The 19,423-nt window shown below is 41.5% G+C and overlaps 1 protein-coding gene across 1 annotated transcript in view; it reads left to right on the top strand.

Annotated features, from left to right (window-relative positions):
- The window catches only part of DNAH6 (dynein axonemal heavy chain 6), a 118,172-nt gene that overhangs the window by 74,500 nt on the left and 24,249 nt on the right, over positions 1-19,423 (top strand). The window contains exons 55-66 of the mRNA XM_033172943.1: positions 823-987; positions 2,460-2,527; positions 4,018-4,198; positions 6,136-6,315; positions 6,993-7,226; positions 9,947-10,082; positions 11,121-11,284; positions 13,430-13,620; positions 14,885-15,045; positions 15,385-15,473; positions 17,267-17,413; positions 19,235-19,373. Coding sequence (XP_033028834.1) covers positions 823-987; positions 2,460-2,527; positions 4,018-4,198; positions 6,136-6,315; positions 6,993-7,226; positions 9,947-10,082; positions 11,121-11,284; positions 13,430-13,620; positions 14,885-15,045; positions 15,385-15,473; positions 17,267-17,413; positions 19,235-19,373 — 1,855 coding nt within the window. The remainder of the gene's footprint in view (positions 1-822; positions 988-2,459; positions 2,528-4,017; positions 4,199-6,135; positions 6,316-6,992; positions 7,227-9,946; positions 10,083-11,120; positions 11,285-13,429; positions 13,621-14,884; positions 15,046-15,384; positions 15,474-17,266; positions 17,414-19,234; positions 19,374-19,423) is intronic.

The raw sequence follows: 19,423 nt of genomic DNA, 5'->3' as shown, positions 1-19,423 counted from the left end.
ATTCCCTGGCATAATTCCCAGCAAGCTTCTGACAGCTGACTGCCCTGACAGATATTAAGTAGCGCTGACATATCAATTGCATCCCCCCCCCCCAATGTTTTTGTAAAGAAGCAATGCTAAGTGGCCAAAGCCAGGTGTTGCTAATAGCAGGATTTGTGCTATCATTAGCTTTGCTCACTTGTTAAATTCTGAAGACTTACAGGGCTAGATCCCACATTGCCCTCCATATGGGAGGTGTCTTTCATTCATAGAGCTGCTTTTACAACTTGTGATAGTTTGTGGATAGAAAAGTGTTATTTCACTTGCACAGACATGAAAACTGCTGATACTTATAGTTCTGTACAAATTCTAGCACAAGTATTGATGGAACAAGAAGCTACAGTCGCACCTTGGATCTCAAAACACTTTGGCTCCCGAACACCGCAAACCCGGAAGTGAGTGTTCCGGTTTGCGAACGTTCTTTGGAACCCGAACATCTGGCACGACTTACATGGCTTCTGATTGGCTGCAGGAGCTTCCTGCAGCCAATCGGAATCCGCGCCTTGGCTTCCGAACGTTTTGGAAGTATAACGGACTCCGTTTGACTTCCGAGGTACCACTGTATTTTCTTTCTGCTCACGCTGCTTCAGATCCAACCCATAAGCTAATTTGTACCAAAAAACTAAAAATCCGTATCAAATGATATTCAACAGGGGAAGTAAAGAACCACAAGAAAATAAGAATCCTGTTACACAGAAGCATAAGTGTGTGCTTTAACTCTGAAGTGTTTTCGCTAAGCATAATGCATAAAAAGAAACTCATCTCTTTCCCTCGTTTTAATAGCTTAGAGAGACACTTGACCCCGCTCTGGAACCAATTCTTTTGAAGCAGACTTTCGTTGCTGGCGGAAGACTTCTCATTCGCCTCGGAGATTCTGATATAGATTATGACAAAAACTTCAGGTTCTACATGACAACAAAAATGCCAAATCCACACTACTTGCCTGAGGTATAAAAGTAGCTAGACAAGTCATAGCTAATAGGTTTTTTAAAATATATATATATTACTTTTCATCTTTCCAAAATTAGGTATTAGGTATAACTTGTGTATTTTCTCTGCATTTTTAAAGCACCACTTTTTCCTTGTTTGATGGGAAATTTCTATATTGTTGAAATATATCGCCCTTCCTCAGGTGGTCCCCCACAAGCCATTAATAATCATATGGGGGGGTAGGGGTGCTCTTTGTGGCCCTCTCTTGCATCACCATTGCTTTTCCACCTGCCCTTCACATATAGTTACACTACGATAAAGTAACTATATGTTACAAGTGACATGGAGAGACTAGTGAAAACGGCACTGCATGTTTTCCTCATCCTCTATAATTTATAGCAATGCTTACCTGTGTTGTGACATCATCATGTATATTTCCATAGGAGCCAACTCCTAGGGGCTGAGGTCTCTTCAGCCCCCCACAATAAGATATTTGAGGGGGCCAGACCCCCCCTCCAGTTGTTGGTCATTGCCGTTTAAATGGTGTGTGTTTGCCACGCCTTGGGATTGATTATGCAGGGTGGAGATAACCTGGGGTCCCCCCCAACATTTTATTCAAGTTTGCATCACTGTGCATTTCACTGCCCCTGCCTGTGGCAGGCAACAATTTGGATTGGGCAGAGAAATGTTCAAGGTAATTGGATCACAATGCAGGATTGTTAAAAGGAAAGAAGAGACATTGACATGGGACTATTGTTTTTAACGATATCCTCATGCCACTGTAATGTGATTTGACTGTGACTTGAGAGATCTTGTTTAACTTACTCAGTAGCACTTTAAGGCAGCATTTATTAAATGTTTCACAGCTCCATTGTGAGACAGAGGAATCAATTCCAGCTCATGGTTGCTCTATGACTTTTCGGAAGTAATGAGCAAAACAACTGCAGCTGAAACTAGTATGAACATTGCCAGTATTCCTGAATGTCAAGCCCCATCAAGTTACATTAGCTTGGTTGGTTTGGCAACGAGTTGAGGAACATGAGTAGTTTTTAACCTCTGTTGCTCTGTGTGATCCAGGTGTATTTTAAAGCATTTGGAATCCCAGTCTTCCATATATGTATATGTATATCTCTTTCAAATGCCTTTTTCATGTTTTCCTTTTTAATTAGGGTTAGTGTCAGTTTACTGAAAAATAAGCCATTTTTCAATGTAGAAAACACAGCTTTTATAGTAGCAATTCTGTGCAGAGTTACTTGGGAATAAGTTCCATTTAATTCAGTGGGACTTACTGCTCAGAAAACATGTACATGGTTGCATTTTCAAGTCTGTTATCTGCAATTGTATTAAACCCATTCCCGTAAATTGGAGATACAGACCAGGCATATAAAATATAATTCCACCTACCTGTAAATATTTTTAATTTGGAGGACTATATAATTCAGCTGGCTTTGATGGCCTATAGTTCATAATAGCTTGTGCTTCTCTTACAGGTGTGTATCAAAGTAACAATTATCAATTTCACTGTTACCAGATCTGGCCTGGAAGATCAACTGCTAAGGTATTGTGGTTGTTGATTTTAATTCAATCTACACCACTTTCTAATTATAAGGTGGGAGGCTGATAGGAGCTGGAGGGTGCCAGGCTGGGGAAGATTGGTCTACATCATGTTTGTGGCTCCTCAATAATGTATTATGTAATATGCATAGCATGTATTATAATACAGGAAAAAATAGAACTTACAAATTTTCCAATACTTGTACAGGGTTTTGTGAAAAAAGTCTGTGTAAAATTTCATGAGATCATTAAAAACGATGGTCAAGTACTTTGCAATTTTATTATACATTTATATTATTTTCATTATTTATACGTTATACATTTCACAAGATGCCGGGATTTATATCTATATATATAAAATGCAAGTGTCTCTGCATCCAGTCCGTGTGTTTCTGGGTTTGCGCTACTGCGCATGTGCCCCACGGACACAGGGATTGGAGCGCAGAGACATCAGGTGGGGAGAGGCGGCGGCGGCAGTTGAAGTGGAGGTTTGGGCAGCCAGCAGAACAGCCCGCCCCGCGGAGCCCGGCGCTCCGGAGGCCGAAGAGCGCAACGCATGCGACGGCCAATAAAAGGCTCCTGGCTGTTGTGGTCGTTGTCGTCCTCCTCCTCCCACTTGGCCCCTCACCTGCCCCGCATGAGCCTGGCTCGCAGTCCCGCTCTCATGCACACCTCAGCGGCTGCTCCCTCCCCACCGGGTCTAAGTCAAGGCAGGCTGTCGCAGCAGCAGCCGCATCGCTCCTGCTCTCTCTCCTCCCCACAACCCGCGTCTCCGAAAGCTGCGGCGACTCCGGAGAGGGAGGCAAGCAGACACCCGCCTCCGCTGCTGCTGCTGCTCGGCCTCCTCAACCCCTCACGCAAACAACGCGGCGGCGCCACCTGGACCTGCTCGCCTCAGTCCAGTCTCGAGTCGCAGGCTCTCCCTCCCCGCCAGCTGGGATGTTTGCGTGAAAAATCAATTGCAGGGGAAACTGGGGGGGGGGGGGGAGAGTCCCGAGCTGCAAGTCTGTGTGAAGTGGTTTTTATTACTTTTTTTTAAAGGCCTCCGGAAGCGCAGCGGCTCCTTCATCTCCTTCCCCCCTGAGGTAAAAAAGCGGGCAAGAGGAGCCTTTAAAAATTCTCCTCTCTGGACCAGCAACCGACACCCTCCCGCTGCTGCTACTGCCGCCCTCCTCCTCCTCTTTCCGGGTCTAGCCCAGGCAGCTGGCGGAGTAGGAGGAGAGCCGGCAGCGAGGGAGGGAGGCCGGCTGAGGCGAGACTGGCGGCGGCGGCCTCGCTGAGCGTAACAGAGAGACACGTCCTCGGCATTTGCTTTTGGGTGGCGAAGGGACGCTGTGTGTGTGGAAGGCTGCTCTTCTATTTGGGGAGAAGGTACCATGCCTGTCTTAAATTAAAAAAAAACTTTGCTGCAGCCCCCTCCACATATGTTCTAGCGCCCGTTAATTTAACGGGTTTAAACCACTAGTTATTTATATATTTTAACTTTTGTTTTAGTGATGTTGTGCGACTAGAGAGGCCTGAACTAGAGGAACAAAGAACCCAGCTCATTGTCCGAATAAATTCTGATAAGAATCAACTGAAAGCCATTGAAGACAAAATTCTAAAAATGCTTTTTACATCAGAAGGGAATATTCTGGACAAGGAAGAGCTCATCAACACACTTCAAGAATCAAAGGTAGGGGACATTTTAAAAAAGGAATAACGTATATAGGATAGTGTGGAATATCACCAAGAGAAATTATTTTTAAAATGTTTACATTCTGCTCTTGAGCCTTATGTAAACAATGAAGTATACAGGATCGGATGCTCTAGTCTGATGTCAGTGGCACTGCACTAATCAGAAATCTGTATATTATGTCTAGCACTATAGGGATATTATGATAGTTGTAGCACATCAAGCAGATACAGCTGAGTTGTTTTTTAAATCATAATCCCAAGAATATCACATTTTACTCTGCACATATCACACTACGGTCTTTTACAATTTGATGCAGTTAGCCTCAATTTCCTATTTGAAATCAAGCAAATAACCAACTACGCCCTTTTCCACCAATATGTTATGTTAGCATGACAAAATTAGAATGCTTCTATTTTCAAGGTTGCAACATCTCCGCCCACAAGTATATGCTGATCGTTTTCCCCATCGCTTAAAATACCAGCTTCCAGTTTTGCTGTAGTGGGAACGGAAACACATAACATGCCCCTCCATTAGTTATTTCACTCATTTCCACTTGGAATCTGGGTTTCAGAATTTTCTGTATCAGAGATGTTACTTATAATATTGCATGGCTCTTGCTGAAAATATTTCAGGGCCGCCTTGAGATAAAAATGATGAACGAGTTAGACTTAAAACAACAATTCTGCAAACTAAATCTCTTTCCAAGATTGGGTCATAATCTTCTGTGCATCTCGGTAATGTTGTTGTTGTTGTTGTTCAGTCGTTCAGTCGTGTCCGACTCTTCGTGACCTCATGGACCAGAGCACGCCAGGCACGCCTATCCTTCACTGCCTCCCGCAGTTTGGCCAAACTCATGTTAGTAGCTTCGAGAACACTGTCCAACCATCTCATCCTCTGTCGTCCCCTTCTCCTTGTGCCCTCCATCTTTCCCAGCATCAGGGTCTTTTCCAGGGAGTCTTCTCTTCTCATGAGGTGGCCAAAGTACTGGAGCCTCAACTTCAGGATCTGTCCTTCTAGTGAGCACTCAGGGCTCAGGGCTTGAGAATGGATAGGTTTGATCTTCTTGCAGTCCATGGGACTCTCAAGAGTCTCCTCCAGCACCATAATTCAAAAGCATAAATTCTTCGGCGATCAGCCGGTAATGTAACAAATACAAAAAAAAATGCTCATCTGTGAAAAACCACATACGTTCTATAATTTATGATCCAGGTTTTTCGCTCTGTATATCCTTCGCAGGCCTTTATATTTTTCCGGAATGGGTCATCATAAAGATTCACCATGAAAGATGGTGTAGCATAGTGGCTAAAAGACTGAGTTATGAATCAGGAATTCCCTAGTCGGGATCTTACATCTGCCATAAATCACTAGTTGATATTAGGTAAATTAATCTCCCTCAACCTTAGTCCCAATTCTAGGTGACAGCCAATGTTAGTCATAGAATAGATTCATTGCTTCCAGTGGGTCTGCTTTGAGTATGACTTAGTAGGATAATACCTGTTACAGGTAGGTAGCCGTGTTGGTCTGCCATAGTCGAAACAAAATAAAAAATAATTCTTTCCAGTAGCACCTTAGAGACCAACTAAGTTTGTTATTGGTATGAGCTTTCATGTGCATGCACATGAAAGCTCATACCAGTAACAAACTTAGTTGGTCTCTAAGGTGCTAATGGAAGGAATTATTTTTTATTTTGTTTAGGATAATACCTATTTGCAATAGGATAATACTGATCTGCTTTGTATCATTTTTGTAAGAACTACAGCTAGATAATGCTTGCAAAATTATTTTGAGTACTTGAAAGTGCTTTGATGATGATGATAATTAATGTGTCCTCAAATATGAGATTTTTTTTCATTCTGAGTAATTTATTTCACATATTTGAGGTACTCAGTTTCTTATATGCGTTCAACATGCTACTTTGAAATCTATGTTGTTAGATTACATCCGGTGCTATCAAAGTGAGGCTTGTGGAAGCAGAAACGACAGAAGAAAAAATCAATGCAGCCCGTGAAAAATATCGCCCTGTTGCTACTCGAGGATCGGTTATGTATTTTGTGATTGCAAGTTTGTCAGAGATTGATCCAATGTATCAGTTTTCCTTAAAGTATTTCAAACAGGTTTGGACCTTCCTCTCTTTTGAGCAGTTTCACATTTGCAATTTAATTCGTGGGATGATCAGGGGCGGAGGAAGGGGGTGCGGTGGGGGTGGGCCGCCCCGAGTGTCACCACTGAGGGGGGTGACCAAATGCTGGGTGGCACTCACCGCACAGCATGCAGCGCGCCCAAGCCATGCATCTCTCCTGGGAGTGACATGGTTGCTTGGGCACCCGCATGCTCTGCGCTGCCCCAAACAGTCTGTCCGCCACCTCCCTCTCAGCTGTAGGGCAGCTGAGTGGGAGGAAGCAGACAGACTCCTTGGAGGCCCCACGGAGCATCCTGCCCCGGCTCGCCCCACCCCTGGGTGCAGGGCATGCGCGCTGCCCCAGGCGCCCAATTGGCTTGCTCCACCACTGGAGATGATGGGACCAATGGTGTGGGTGGGTTCCTCACCATGTTACAGCAGGCAGGAGCAAAGAATTGTAGGAGGCATTCTCCATATAGCAAACAGTTATATATTTCTAAGGCTGCAGCTGCAAGACTCCACCTAACTGCAGACCTCTTAATTCCTCTGAAATCAGCATCTAGGATTCAAAGAGCTACTTTAGATGTTCCCAAAGGATTATTTGTGTCTAGTCTTTTATGAGATTTAGTAACAAGCACACCCAACATTATATTTCTTGGATTTCCCTTGCAGCTATTTAACACCACTATTGAAACATCTGAAAAAAACGATGTTCTGGAAGAGCGACTTGTTATACTCCTTTCACAGACACTCTATGCAACTTATACCAATGTTTCCCGAGGCCTTTTTGAACAGCACAAACTAATCTATAGCTTTATGCTGTGTATTGAGATCATGCGACAGAGAGAAGAACTTACAGACCTTGAATGGAACTTCTTCCTCCGTGGAGCTGCTGGTTTAGATAAGGTATATTTAGGAAGAATTTTTTTAAATATAATTAATGAAGTTTTAAATGAAGTCCTTTTCATGATTGTGTGACTCAGCTCTTTAGAACCCAATACCATTGCAAAAAGTAAATAGGTGCAAGGGCTACTGTACAACCAGTGAGATTAGAGGTACAACAATTCAGGATACAGCTGCTGTGTTGTACAATGTGTTACATGAGTGAGATGTGAATGAAAGGGAGGGCATGGAGGATTAGGGACCCCTCTTGTCAGCCAATATTGGCTCTCAGAGCACTTTGGTAATTTATTTATCTGTTGTTGATATTTCTATACAAAAAAACTTTCGTGGACAGTTTACAAGTAAAAAGCTTAAAATACAAAAATAGCTCTAGGACAGCAGATCTAAAAAAAACACTTAAAATATTTGAAATTTAAAAGCCACAGGGGGTTAAATCTCACACGACACTGAAAAAAAATACAATAAGCATGTCTGGGGAGGGTGTCCCATAACCAACACTCAAAAGGCAGCCTATCAAAAAGGGCAGTCTATCCAGGAGAATACCATGGTCACTGATGTAAAAAAAACACTGAGATGTCCAAGAAAATTAACAGGATCAAATCCCCCTATTCCTTTCAGTCAGAGTCAACCCAGAGGGCAATCAAAACGGTTTCCATTCCCGAACCAATCAATCAATCAATTTATTTATTGCATTAGCCCTATGGCCATAGCACATAGTAAAAGACCAGGCAGTAGCCTGACACGATTATGCAGAAATTACAACAGATACAGTTAAAACAATTGGAAGTAAAATCATACAGGTTTAAACAAATAAAATAAAAAGCACTAGTGGGCGTGACGACAGTGTCCATGTTGGGAATATACATAAGACTAGGGCTAAGGGAAGTTGGCCAAAAAGGTGGTCCTGAGTTTCAGGGCCTGTAATATGTAGATGGCCACTCCACATGAAACCAAGGGGTTGGCATCCACCAGTAGATATTTCATGCGGTCATCGTCCCTGGCGATAGTCGGCGGGATTAGAGGGAGAAGCCTGGATCTTATTGAGGCATATAGTGGGCAGTAGAGGAAGAAGTGAATAAAGTCCTCTATCTTACCATTGTTGCATGGGCAGAGTCGAAGATCCAGAGGGGTATTGGAAAATACACCCTGAAGCCTAACTAGAATAGATGTAGACAACCAGTTTCATCATAGAATGTTTGCGGTTGGACAATGACCACATTCTCGAGCCACTTACCCATAAAGGGGTTCTTGGCTCCTATAATTTACATCATCCAGGTCCAGGCTAGGTTTCCTCCTGAGTGACCTAAGAGTGATCTTTATAGAAGGCTGATACTACCCTTTCTGTCCAAGAGGAATGTCTAACTTCCTAGACCCAACCAGACTTCCTCTCCCTTTTAGATGTAATTGACTTTGAAGAGATAGGGTCATGCGCACAGGTCGCTGACTGAACTTCACCAAGTGTGTTGTCTGTATCCTCACTTTCAAGCACCGAATGTGGTCCCATAAAACTAGACCAGTCAATAGTCATGGAACTGCATATGCTGGGGACTCCCAACCATGCGAGCAACTTTATATTCAGAGTGTTTTGATAACTCATCACAGAAGGTTACATATTCACTGCTTATTCTAGAGTGCAACAGACTGAAAACATGAATATATAGGAAAACCCTCCCAGTTTTGCCCTGCGGCTCCAATCCATAACCCCTGGATTGGGTTGATCCACCTGTGCCACCCATGCCTTGCTGTGGATTTGGAGACAGGGCTAAGGTGGGAGAGAGTGGGGAAAGGAGAAGATGCTGGGTCTTCTTCTCCTCCCTGTTGACTATGGGCAGGCAGGTTCGATCCTGAGGGGGGCTGCTCCTTTGCAAGCAGTTCCCCTGCACTCATGACAGCTACTTTTGATGGAGCCACAACTGGCACCATTGGGTCCTCTCTGCTTACCAGCTTGTAAGCAGGAGCATTTAGTCATGTGTGGTACTGCTTCAGGGGGTGGAAAGAATGAGAGGCCAGGCAGGGAGAGGGAGAGGTTGGTGGGAAAGGCATCAACCCACCTGCATCCCTATGTTCTTTAATGAAGATGTGGCTGCAGGTAGGTCCTTTTTGCGTTCCAGGGCTGTCGCACCCTGATGTGACCAACACCCAGATTCTCCCCAGTCAGGCCGGTTTGGTTCGGGGAATTGGCCAAATCTGGTGCACAGCCCTAGCATACATGTACATACATATATATGATGTAATACTGCAAATGTCGGTTTGATTTTTTTTATTGTGCTTGTTATTTTTAAATAAACAGCTTGTTATTTTTATTTTTATTTTATAACTGACATCGTTATCTACATTTGTATCCCAGCTTTCCTCAAATAAGCTCAAGGCTATGGCTCAATATGCTATTGTTAATGTTTATTTAACACTAATAAAGTGGCCTAGATTAGAAAGGCAGTGTTACTGAAAACTATAATTATGTTTTAAAAAAACTCATACTTTTGATACACAATTTCTAACCATATTTATTTGAAAATAAGTTCTTCATAATTTCAAGTGGGCATGTTTTAGATTACAGCACTCGTTCCATGATGATCAAGAGATTTTCTTAAAAACAACTATGTCTTCATTTTGAGGGGGTTTTTTCCTGCTGTACTCATATTTGAAATAATAAATTGTCTGACTGCACACTCTACGCAACCTGTCACCACACTACTTGACATAGCCTGTCTTATTTATAATAGGAGCGGACTGAAAAACCTCAGATTCCATGGCTTGAAGATAATACGTGGTTTATGTGCTGTGACTTAGATGAAACACTGCCGTGTTTTGCAGGAATTGGAACGGACATACAGACGATGCACATTTTTATTAAATTAGGTAACATGATTAATATGAAATGGGATTGTAAAGGACTTTTCCTATCATGCATCCACACATGAGAGAGTTGTATGCTTACTTCTATGATACATTGCCTGCATTTGAATATTAGTTATTTGTTTTTCTGTGTTTCAATAGATTTTTGTTAGTGTAACTTGAATTTACTTTTTTCTGTTTGATGATGGCTCAGGGGTTGACAAGAGTTATTTGTTATACATGTTGTTTTCACACTAGATGGCATCTTAAGTGAATAACATTGCTGTGGGACATTAAAATATTCCAGTTGACTTGCAGTACGGTATATGTATTTAAAATCTATTTCCACACAAAGGAAATCAAATAGAAGTGTGATTTGTTTCTGGGCTCAATTGGAAGTGCTTGTTTTGGCCTTTGAGCCTACGAAAGTGTGTTTAGGTTTGCATTCTGGTTTGGTTAGGTTTTGGTTTTAATCTTTGAACTATTTTGTTAATCGCTTTGGGTTGCTTTATAAAGAAAATGACTAATAAGTACAAAAAATAATTATTATTTTTGTAGTAATGCTTTCCAGATGTGGACTACAGCTCCCATCATACTTGACCACTGGCCATACTGGGACAGATTAATAATGTGTTGTAGTCCAAAACATGGAGGCACCACATTGGCTACCAAGGACTATTGATGTATGTAGTGGTGCAGTTAAATTCTCACAAGAAATTCCATAGAATTTCGAATTATTTAGTTGTAGTCATCTGCCAACTGGTAAAAATGTTGAATGTAAGGTTTATAAAATATTATATATAAGGTATGCCAATTTTAAATGGATGTTCTCTTTTAGTTTAACCAAACACATTCTGTTTCATCCCATCATTGTTCACAGCAGTATTCTCAATATGCTTATCTTGAACAGAAAATTGAAAATTGCTAAGAACTAACCCCTAGTATTTTCAGAACTGTTACATATCTGATGGAGCTATGGCTTCCCCGGTGTTACCTGAATAATGATTTTCTTCTAGGAAAGGGTGAACTAAAGTGGCTTGAAATTATAATACTCTTTTGTAGGACAACTTGATCTTCGTATTAACCCGGAACAATGGGAAGGCTATAAACCTCAAACTGAAATTGAAAGCAGTAAAAAAAAAGAAGATAAATCACATGATTCCTGGGACACTAGGCTGACCATGTTTCAGAAATTAATTGTGGTAAAGTGCTTTATGGAAGAAAAGGTAAGCCGTGTCTATTAACAATTCATAGAATCATAGAGTTGGAAGAGACCACTAGGGCCATCCAGTCCAACTCCCCGCCAAGCAGGAAACACCATCAAAGCATTCCTGGCAGACGGCTGTCAAGCCTCTGCTTAAAGACCTCCAAAGAAGGAGACTCCACCACACTCCTTGGCAGCAAATTCCACTGTCAAACAGCTCTTACTGTCAGGAAGTTCTTTCTAATGTTTAGGTGGAATCTTCTTTCTTGTAGTTTGAATCCATTGCTCCGTGTCCGCTTCTCTGGAGCAGCAGAAAACAACCTTTCTCCCTCCTCTATATGACATCCTTTTATATATTTGAACATGGCTATCATATCATCCCTTCAAGGCACTATCTTAGAGGTGATGCTGCTATGCAGTCAGTGTCCCGTCAGAAATGCAGATTGGAAGAGAGGGAAGTGCTCATCTGCCTCATTCTCAACAATAAGCAATCATATGGGCAATATGGCCTGTACCTGCCTCCCTCTAGATGCATGACTAATTGTGGCTGTGTCTCTAGAATAGGACATAGAGACATAGGAAGCTGCCTTATACAGAGTCAATCTATTGGTCCATGTAGCTCAGCATTATCAACAGTCGCTAGGCAATAGCTCTCCAGGGTTTCAGGCTGAGTTATTTCCCAGCCCTACCTGGTGATGCCAAAAATCAAAGATGGGGAATTGCACTCAAGGCATGTACTGTACCACTGAGCTATGGCAAAGTAAGGCAAGTGTAGGTTTTGTCTTACACGAGTCATAACTGTGCCACTGAATTCAGTATACATATCTCAAAAGCTAGGGTGATAATTATGCAACCTTTCTAACTATTAACAGTTAAGATTGGGAGAGTCCCATGGTTGCCATGAAATCCCGAGCATAGATGTTGCAGTTACCCAAGACCACATTCCTAGGTTCCTCCAACTCAACACTGGCAACAACCTCAGCCAGGGAGGCCAGTGGGAAGCATATAATGGTCACTATAGATCAGGGGTCGGTAAGGTTTACCTTCCCTGGGCCAGTTCACTCCAGCGATTTCCGGCGTCAGCACAGACGCGATTTCTGGTGCTGCGGAAGTGAGTCCCCACACCAGTTTAGCGCAGCGCGCAGGTACTTGCAGCTACATTCTTTTTGTGGCTTCCCTGTGGGGAAATGCTCTGTTTGCCTCAGAAGCCCAGTTATGTTATCCCTTGCCTCCAGAGCCAGCAGCCCCTCACCCCTTTTCAAACATCCTCCCTTGTGGAGTGTTCCCTCAGCCCTCTCTCCTCTCCTTGGGAGTCCTCTGGGCGCCACCACCCCAGCCTCTGAGCTCTCCCTACTGCCCCAAAGAGAGGAGTGCCTCCTCACACTGCCTCATAGGATCCTGGAAAGAGGATGCCCCCAGCCTTAGTGGCCCAACAGAGAATGGCTCAAGGTGAACGTGAGGCCAGTCTTGGGAGGCAGCAGGGGGCACTGCTGGGCCTGCATGGTGGAAAGGCTCCCTTTCAGCACCTGCTTCCAGGCAGGCAGGCTTGCCTGCCTGGCCTCTCACCCTCTTGCTTGCTTACTCAGAGGAGGCCACAGCTCCTAGCAACCAGCATCCCTGGCCAACCCCAGAGGCACCATTCGCCTGGGAAGCTTGTAGCCAGGGCTGCTGCAACAAACAGCTGTACAAGCCTTTGGGAGGCAGAGATGCAAGTAGGCATCAGAGGAGGGAGGGAAGGAAAGAGGGACAGAGGCCAGTGTTGCCCGCCGCACCCCAGACCATCATTTGAGGCATCCTAGGGTGCCACTGAGCTAGGCCATAGACTCAGAACAAAGTGGAATCATCAAAATGATATGAAATTATTTTCTCTATCACTTGTATTTAACAGAAGGCCTGATACATCATAGTAATCTATTACCAGTATGCAAAATACTCTTTTTAATGTGTTTGTGGGAGGAGATGGGGGGAGAAGGTCTATTGGTTTGTGGGGAGTGGTCCCTCTTGTTTTATTTTGTATTTTGTGTTTTTATCTTTCATTTTTATGTTGTGAACTGCACTGAGATCTACAGGCGAATGTAATAAATAAAATGAATGAATGAATGAAGTAAATGAAATCAGTTCATTTTTAATCCCTGCATTTGTAAAACGGCTGTTTTAACATTTATAGATTGTTTCTGCACTTACTGAATTTGTAATAGAGAACCTTGGGAAACAATTCATAGAGAATCCCCCAGTTGATCTGGCAACTCTTTACCAAGATATGTCTCCTTCCACACCACTGGTGTTCATCTTGAGTACAGGCTCTGACCCCATGGGGGCTTTCCAGAGGTTCGCAAAAGAACGGGGATATTCAGAAAGGTATAGATTATATATTTTCATTATATGTACTGTTTGATTTCCATACGATGAAACATTTGGGTATGATCTCTCTAAGTTTTATTAATGATTCTGTTCTAAGAGATACAAAAATATACATTATAAAGGATAAGGCAGTTTCTCAAGTAACCTGGTCCTGAGCTGTATAGGCTAGTACCAACACCTTGAACCCAGCCTGGTTGCAGCGTATCAGGCAATGTAAATCCTGCAAGCAGAGTGTTATATCCTAGTAGTAGTTTGCCTCTACAAACAACCTATCAAAGCCCCATATCGACTGCATCACAGTAATCCAACTGTGGTTCGTGTACATCAATTGTTTACCCCCCACTCAGAAAATTAGGGAGATGAGGGGATGTGTCACTATTACCAAGACAGCCAGGCTGACACTGTCTTTTCAGTTGCACTGTTGTGGTTTCATTGCCCCACAGAGCAACAGGAGGCAAATTCCGTTCCCTGAAGTGACTAAAGGGCACACATTGTGGTGTTCTTTTGTCATACCTGTGAGCCACAAGGTCTAATGGGATTTTAGAAATAACATGTACACTGCTTTAATCTTAGCGTTGGCCTTCTTTAAGTATCAGAGTTTCCAGTTTTCACACAGTAATGTCATGAGTTCTACCATAGATTTATGCACTTTTTCTTCTTTTTAAATATGCCAGCAATATTCGAACAGAAGTTTACTTGACAATGAAAAGTCACATCTATAGCCCAAGGGATTTTTCACTGTAAAATCTCAAAGTGTTGTAGCTGTTCCTATCAGTGGAGGAGGCGGTTTGCAAAAATTACTGGCGGTTTACAAAAATTACTGTACACCGGCTCCCTCGCCCAGTAACGCGAGATGAGCACCGCAACCCCAGAGTCGGACATGACTGGACCTAATGGTCAGGGGTCCCTTGACCTTACTGGTAACTGAAACTTTCAACCAGGAAGGAATATATTTACTAAAACTGGTTTTGAAAAGAGGTATAAATAAAATGCTGGTGGGTAGCAATATACTTGCATTTGACATCAATCCATATATGAATGCTCATGATATTTGAAGGTTGAGCTCTCTTTATTTGGAAGCCTAAGTAATAGATACAGCACTAGATATAGAATGTCTGAACTGTTTAGCAATGCGGTCCAAACACATTTGCTCAGCAGTAAGCATTTTTGAGTTGGGTGAGTAAGTGTGCATAGGTTATCTAAATAATATATGCAAACTACATGTAATTTGAATACCAACAAAATATATTCTGTCTTTCAGAGTGCAGTCCATTTCATTAGGACAAGGTCAAGGACCTATTGCAGAAAGAATGATTAAGGATGCATTGAAATCAGGAAATTGGGTGTTTCTGCAGAACTGTCACCTCGCCGTTTCATGGATGTTAGCTATGGAAGAGCTTATAAAAACTTTTACAGAGCCAAGTATGTCCCCCACCCCCCTTTCTGTTTCAGGCATGCTATATACCTCATTGAGATGAAGCCATTTTAGGACTTTAACAAACAAAAAGGGGGGGGGTTGCAGTTTTTTTTAATAGCTTCTAAAACGAGTGTCCTCATTTTGGGTTTTGTTGTACTCATTCACTTTTAATCATTATCATTTTAAAAACTGTTATCGTGCATTATCTTCATTATGTTTACAACAATTCTTTTAAGTGGGCTACCATTTGTTATTTTTCTTTGGGAAACAGTTTAGAGCTTCACTTTATTCTGAAACGTAATTTGCCTTAAACAGTTGTGTGACTAAAATGTTTTGTTTTTCAGATGTCTCTATCCATGAAAGCTTCAGACTCTATTTGAGTTCCATGCCATGTGCTATCTTCCCTGTCACTGTCCTTCAGAATTCTGTCAAGGTAGTATGTTTTTTTTTGGGGGGGGGAACCTTAGTAAAATGGGAAATGCAAATCCGAAATAAACAGCACCAAGAACATGGTGGAGTTGTACTCATTGAGGCGGCAGTTAGCTGTCTCCAAAGTTGGGAAATAAGGAACATAGGAGACCTAAAATAACTGCTATAATCTCCATGTGAGTAGTCAGATCAGCTTTAGGCATCTACTTCCTTGACACCTAGTTATTTGCTTGTTTGTTAAAAAAAAGTAACATAAGGGGGGAAACAAAAGTATGAAAAAACAGACCCTGTACAGGTTAAATTGTGATAGAGGAAGACACAAGAGAGGAAGAAAGAGGCAAAGATGACAGGGAACGAATTTGCACAATTGAATTATGCAAACTTAGGCTTCGTTTTGGTTAATGGTGAGGACTAAAGGAAGAAAGGGGGCACCATATAGGTAGGTGTCCTAGAATGGCCTTTGAGGTACAGGCCGGTAAGCGGCAGGGGATATATTGGGATAGGAGGCCACTTTTCCATGCAGTTTTGACTTTGCCATCTCTTCCTTGCTCTTGGAATTATATTCCCAGCTTTCTTTCTTACTTTTATATGACACCTTTCGTCTGAGGAGCTCAAGGAGGCGTACATGGTTCTAGTCCTTTCCATTTCTAGCCTCACAAAAACCCTGTGAGGTATGTTAGGCTAAGAAGCAGTGTGCATTTGAAGTTGAACCACATACGTTACTGCTTTTTAAAGCATTCTGAATTTGTTGGGAACACAATCAATCAATCAATCTTTATTGAGGTCAAAGACCATACAGGTTGGGGAAATATGTGTCCCATGAGAATAGTTCCATTCAATTACTTCTTTCCCATCTGCATTACTTTAGCATTATATCCATATGATTTTGCAGAAAATTTGTCTTACCATGAACTGTACTGCCTCTACTGATTTTAGTAATGCTACCTGTGGCTACAATTGGTTTATACTCGTTAAAGCAGTTTTCTAGTAACCCAGTATCTAGGAGCTTAAAAATATAATTTCCAAATAAAACCCATAGGAGTTGTTTTGTAGTATCTTACTTGCATTTTTCTACTTGCATATACAGGTGAATCTTGAAAAATTAGAATATCGTGGAAAGGTTCATTTCTTTCAGTAATTCAACTTAAAAGGTGAAACAACTTTGGAGTTTTCATTAGCTGTACGCCATAATCATCACAATTATAACAAATAAAGGCTTGACATATCTCGCTTTGCATGTCATGAATCTATCTCATATATTAAACTCCAATAGTTAATGAAAACAATTGCATACATAAATGGACTTTTCCATGATATTTTTATTTTTCGAGTTTCACCTGTATATTGGTTGCTCCCCCCCTTGCATAAGCTGATTTCTATTTTCTTTGCTCTAAATTTCCTTCCCCCCCCCTAAATTTCCTTATTGTCATAACATAGAGTTCCATTTCCATATATTTCCTGGGGTAAGCAATCAGTGCATTAATGTGGTTAAAAGCTGTGAGCCTCCTTCTGAATATAAAATACAGTTTGCATACAGATAGCTGCTAATTCATAAATTAAATGTGACAACACAGTGAGGAACTAGAAGGCAAACCTATGTAGCTCAGTCCTATATCTGTGCAAGTACTGGTAATTATTTGTAACTACTGCTTCATGGCAGGATTACAAACTGTAATGTTATCCTAGGATTGCAAGAATATTATTCTGCTGCTGTGGGCCGGTTTATCAGTGCAGATGTTTAGCAGTCAGTCTAGTAAGTGTATAACAATACATTTATTTATATCTGTATGTATTCAGGTAACCAACGAACCCCCGAAAGGTCTACGGGCAAACATCAGACGAGCATTCACAGAAATGACATCTTCGTTTTTTGAAGAAAATATCCTGGGGAAAACCTGGAGAAAAATAATTTTTGGCATTTGTTTCTTCCATGCTATCATTCAGGTACCTCTTATTATTTTACGAATATGAAGAAGGGCAGCAGCAGCAATAGCTTCAGTAGATGTTACGCTGTTCAGAAAACATATCCCCTCTCTCTTTCTCCCTCTCCACAAATTTGTATTCTGCCTTTCTTCCACATTGCTGTGAGTAGCAGCGCAGATGGGGGCTATCCTGTTTTTATCACAATCTTAAGGTCTAGGCATGAGTTTCTTATGAATATTTTAATTAGTTATTTTTAATTATTGGGCATTTAAAGGAGCAAATTTTTCAAATGTTTCTCGGGACAGGAAATACAATTCCTGTTTGCTGCATTTACCGCAGAAGATGAGCATATTTATTGCTTTAATTTAATCCAAAGGGCATATTGCTGTTGAGGAGAGCAAAATGTGCTGTGCAGTTACTCTTTGCCCCACATGTAAGAAGGGAGAATAAGGAGAGCCCCCCCCCCACCGCAAGATTCTCGTTTGTCTCTCCTAGAGTTTCTTCTGTGTCCTTTGCTTCACATTTTGTAAGTCACAGAGCTAAGGATAGAGATAGATGGGGTTATCTGGGGCTACATCCAAGTTTCCTGTACTGAAATAAAACAATCTGTAAATGTTGCATTTTTGCTGAAGTGTGCAATAAAATATTGCAGAAATGTACAGATTTTAGACCAGAACAGTCTGGAAAAGTTATAAGTTCCATTTCTAATGCGTTCGTAATAGTCTCCTTTATGAAAAGACTCATTTTGAATTATAAAGCAGTTGAATCAGAAATTGATATCAGTGAAAGACAGTTATGCATCAGTTTATTTTGATTATGTCCAAAGAACATCGCTTTGGAAACATTTCTAATTTTGAAATATAGATACCTCCCCTTAGTAGTAGTGTTATGGAAGGGAACTCCTGAACTCAGCCTGACTATGATCCAAGGGTGGAGAAAGAAAGGAATGGGACCTTTCCTTTCCTTTCCTTTCCTTTCCTTTCCTTTCCTTTCCTTTCCTTTCCTTTCCTTTCCTTTCCTTTCCTTTCCTTTTAAAGTTTATCCTGAAATTTTTCTTGGGCTGAAATACTATGCATACTTGAGAATTGGTGTAGGTCTCAGTAAATGCAGTAGAACCTACTTCTGAAGAGACATTCATTTAATGGAGCTTTGAATTCATGAACTGTTTTTGATAGTAAAATCCTATAGAAGAGCCAATGTTTACCTGAGAAGCTAGTGTTTACATCTAACTTTTTATACCAGGTTCCCCACAGCTTCCTCTGCTTTGTGATGAGCAGTTCAGAAACAACAGCTTCCCCAAAAATCACAGACCAACAACCTAACCAAGACTTTCCACACCCCCACTCAACTCCCAGATTTCCAAAACACTGGCTATATACTGCTGGTATCTAAAAGCCCTGCTCTTCAGCTTAGTCTCCAGATCAACAAGGATCCTTAATGGCACATATCTCAGACGCAAACTAGGTGCAGTAATAAAATAAAATAAAATCCTGAGTAAGAAATAAATATATTCATTACATTTTCCAAAACCACAGGAGCCCTTCTCCTAGTTAATTTACTAGAGCACGTGTGTACTACCTGACAGAATGATCACAGTTTAACAGGATCAATGAATGAATGAAATAATCCATGAAATGGCACTCAGTAGGAAACTAGCCAAACTGATTGCAGAGGGAGGCAAATAATTGTTACACTAAAAAGACACCATGCTCTGGTTTGTGTTCAGAATGTACACATCTTTTGCCTTTTACGATAAATAAAATCCACAAAAATCGCACCATGAAGTTCAGAGGACACTGATCAAACCTAATTGAATCTCTTTGTTGTCCCTTAATCTTCAAGGAGAGGAAAAAATTTGGACCTCTTGGTTGGAACATTTGTTATGAATTTAATGACAGTGACAGAGAATGTGCCTTATTGAACCTCAATCTTTATTGTCAAGAGGGAAAGGTGCCCTGGGATGCCCTCATATATATAACAGGTACAGTATTTTGCCAGTTTAATATTGTTGCTTATCCATGCACACCTTAT

This window comes from Lacerta agilis, chromosome 16 (genome assembly GCF_009819535.1).
Source record: "Lacerta agilis isolate rLacAgi1 chromosome 16, rLacAgi1.pri, whole genome shotgun sequence".
In the NCBI taxonomy this organism is placed as follows: domain Eukaryota; kingdom Metazoa; phylum Chordata; class Lepidosauria; order Squamata; family Lacertidae; genus Lacerta; species Lacerta agilis.
The sequence above is the reverse complement of the archived record's forward strand: the minus strand, read 5'-3'. Positions and strand labels throughout refer to the sequence as shown.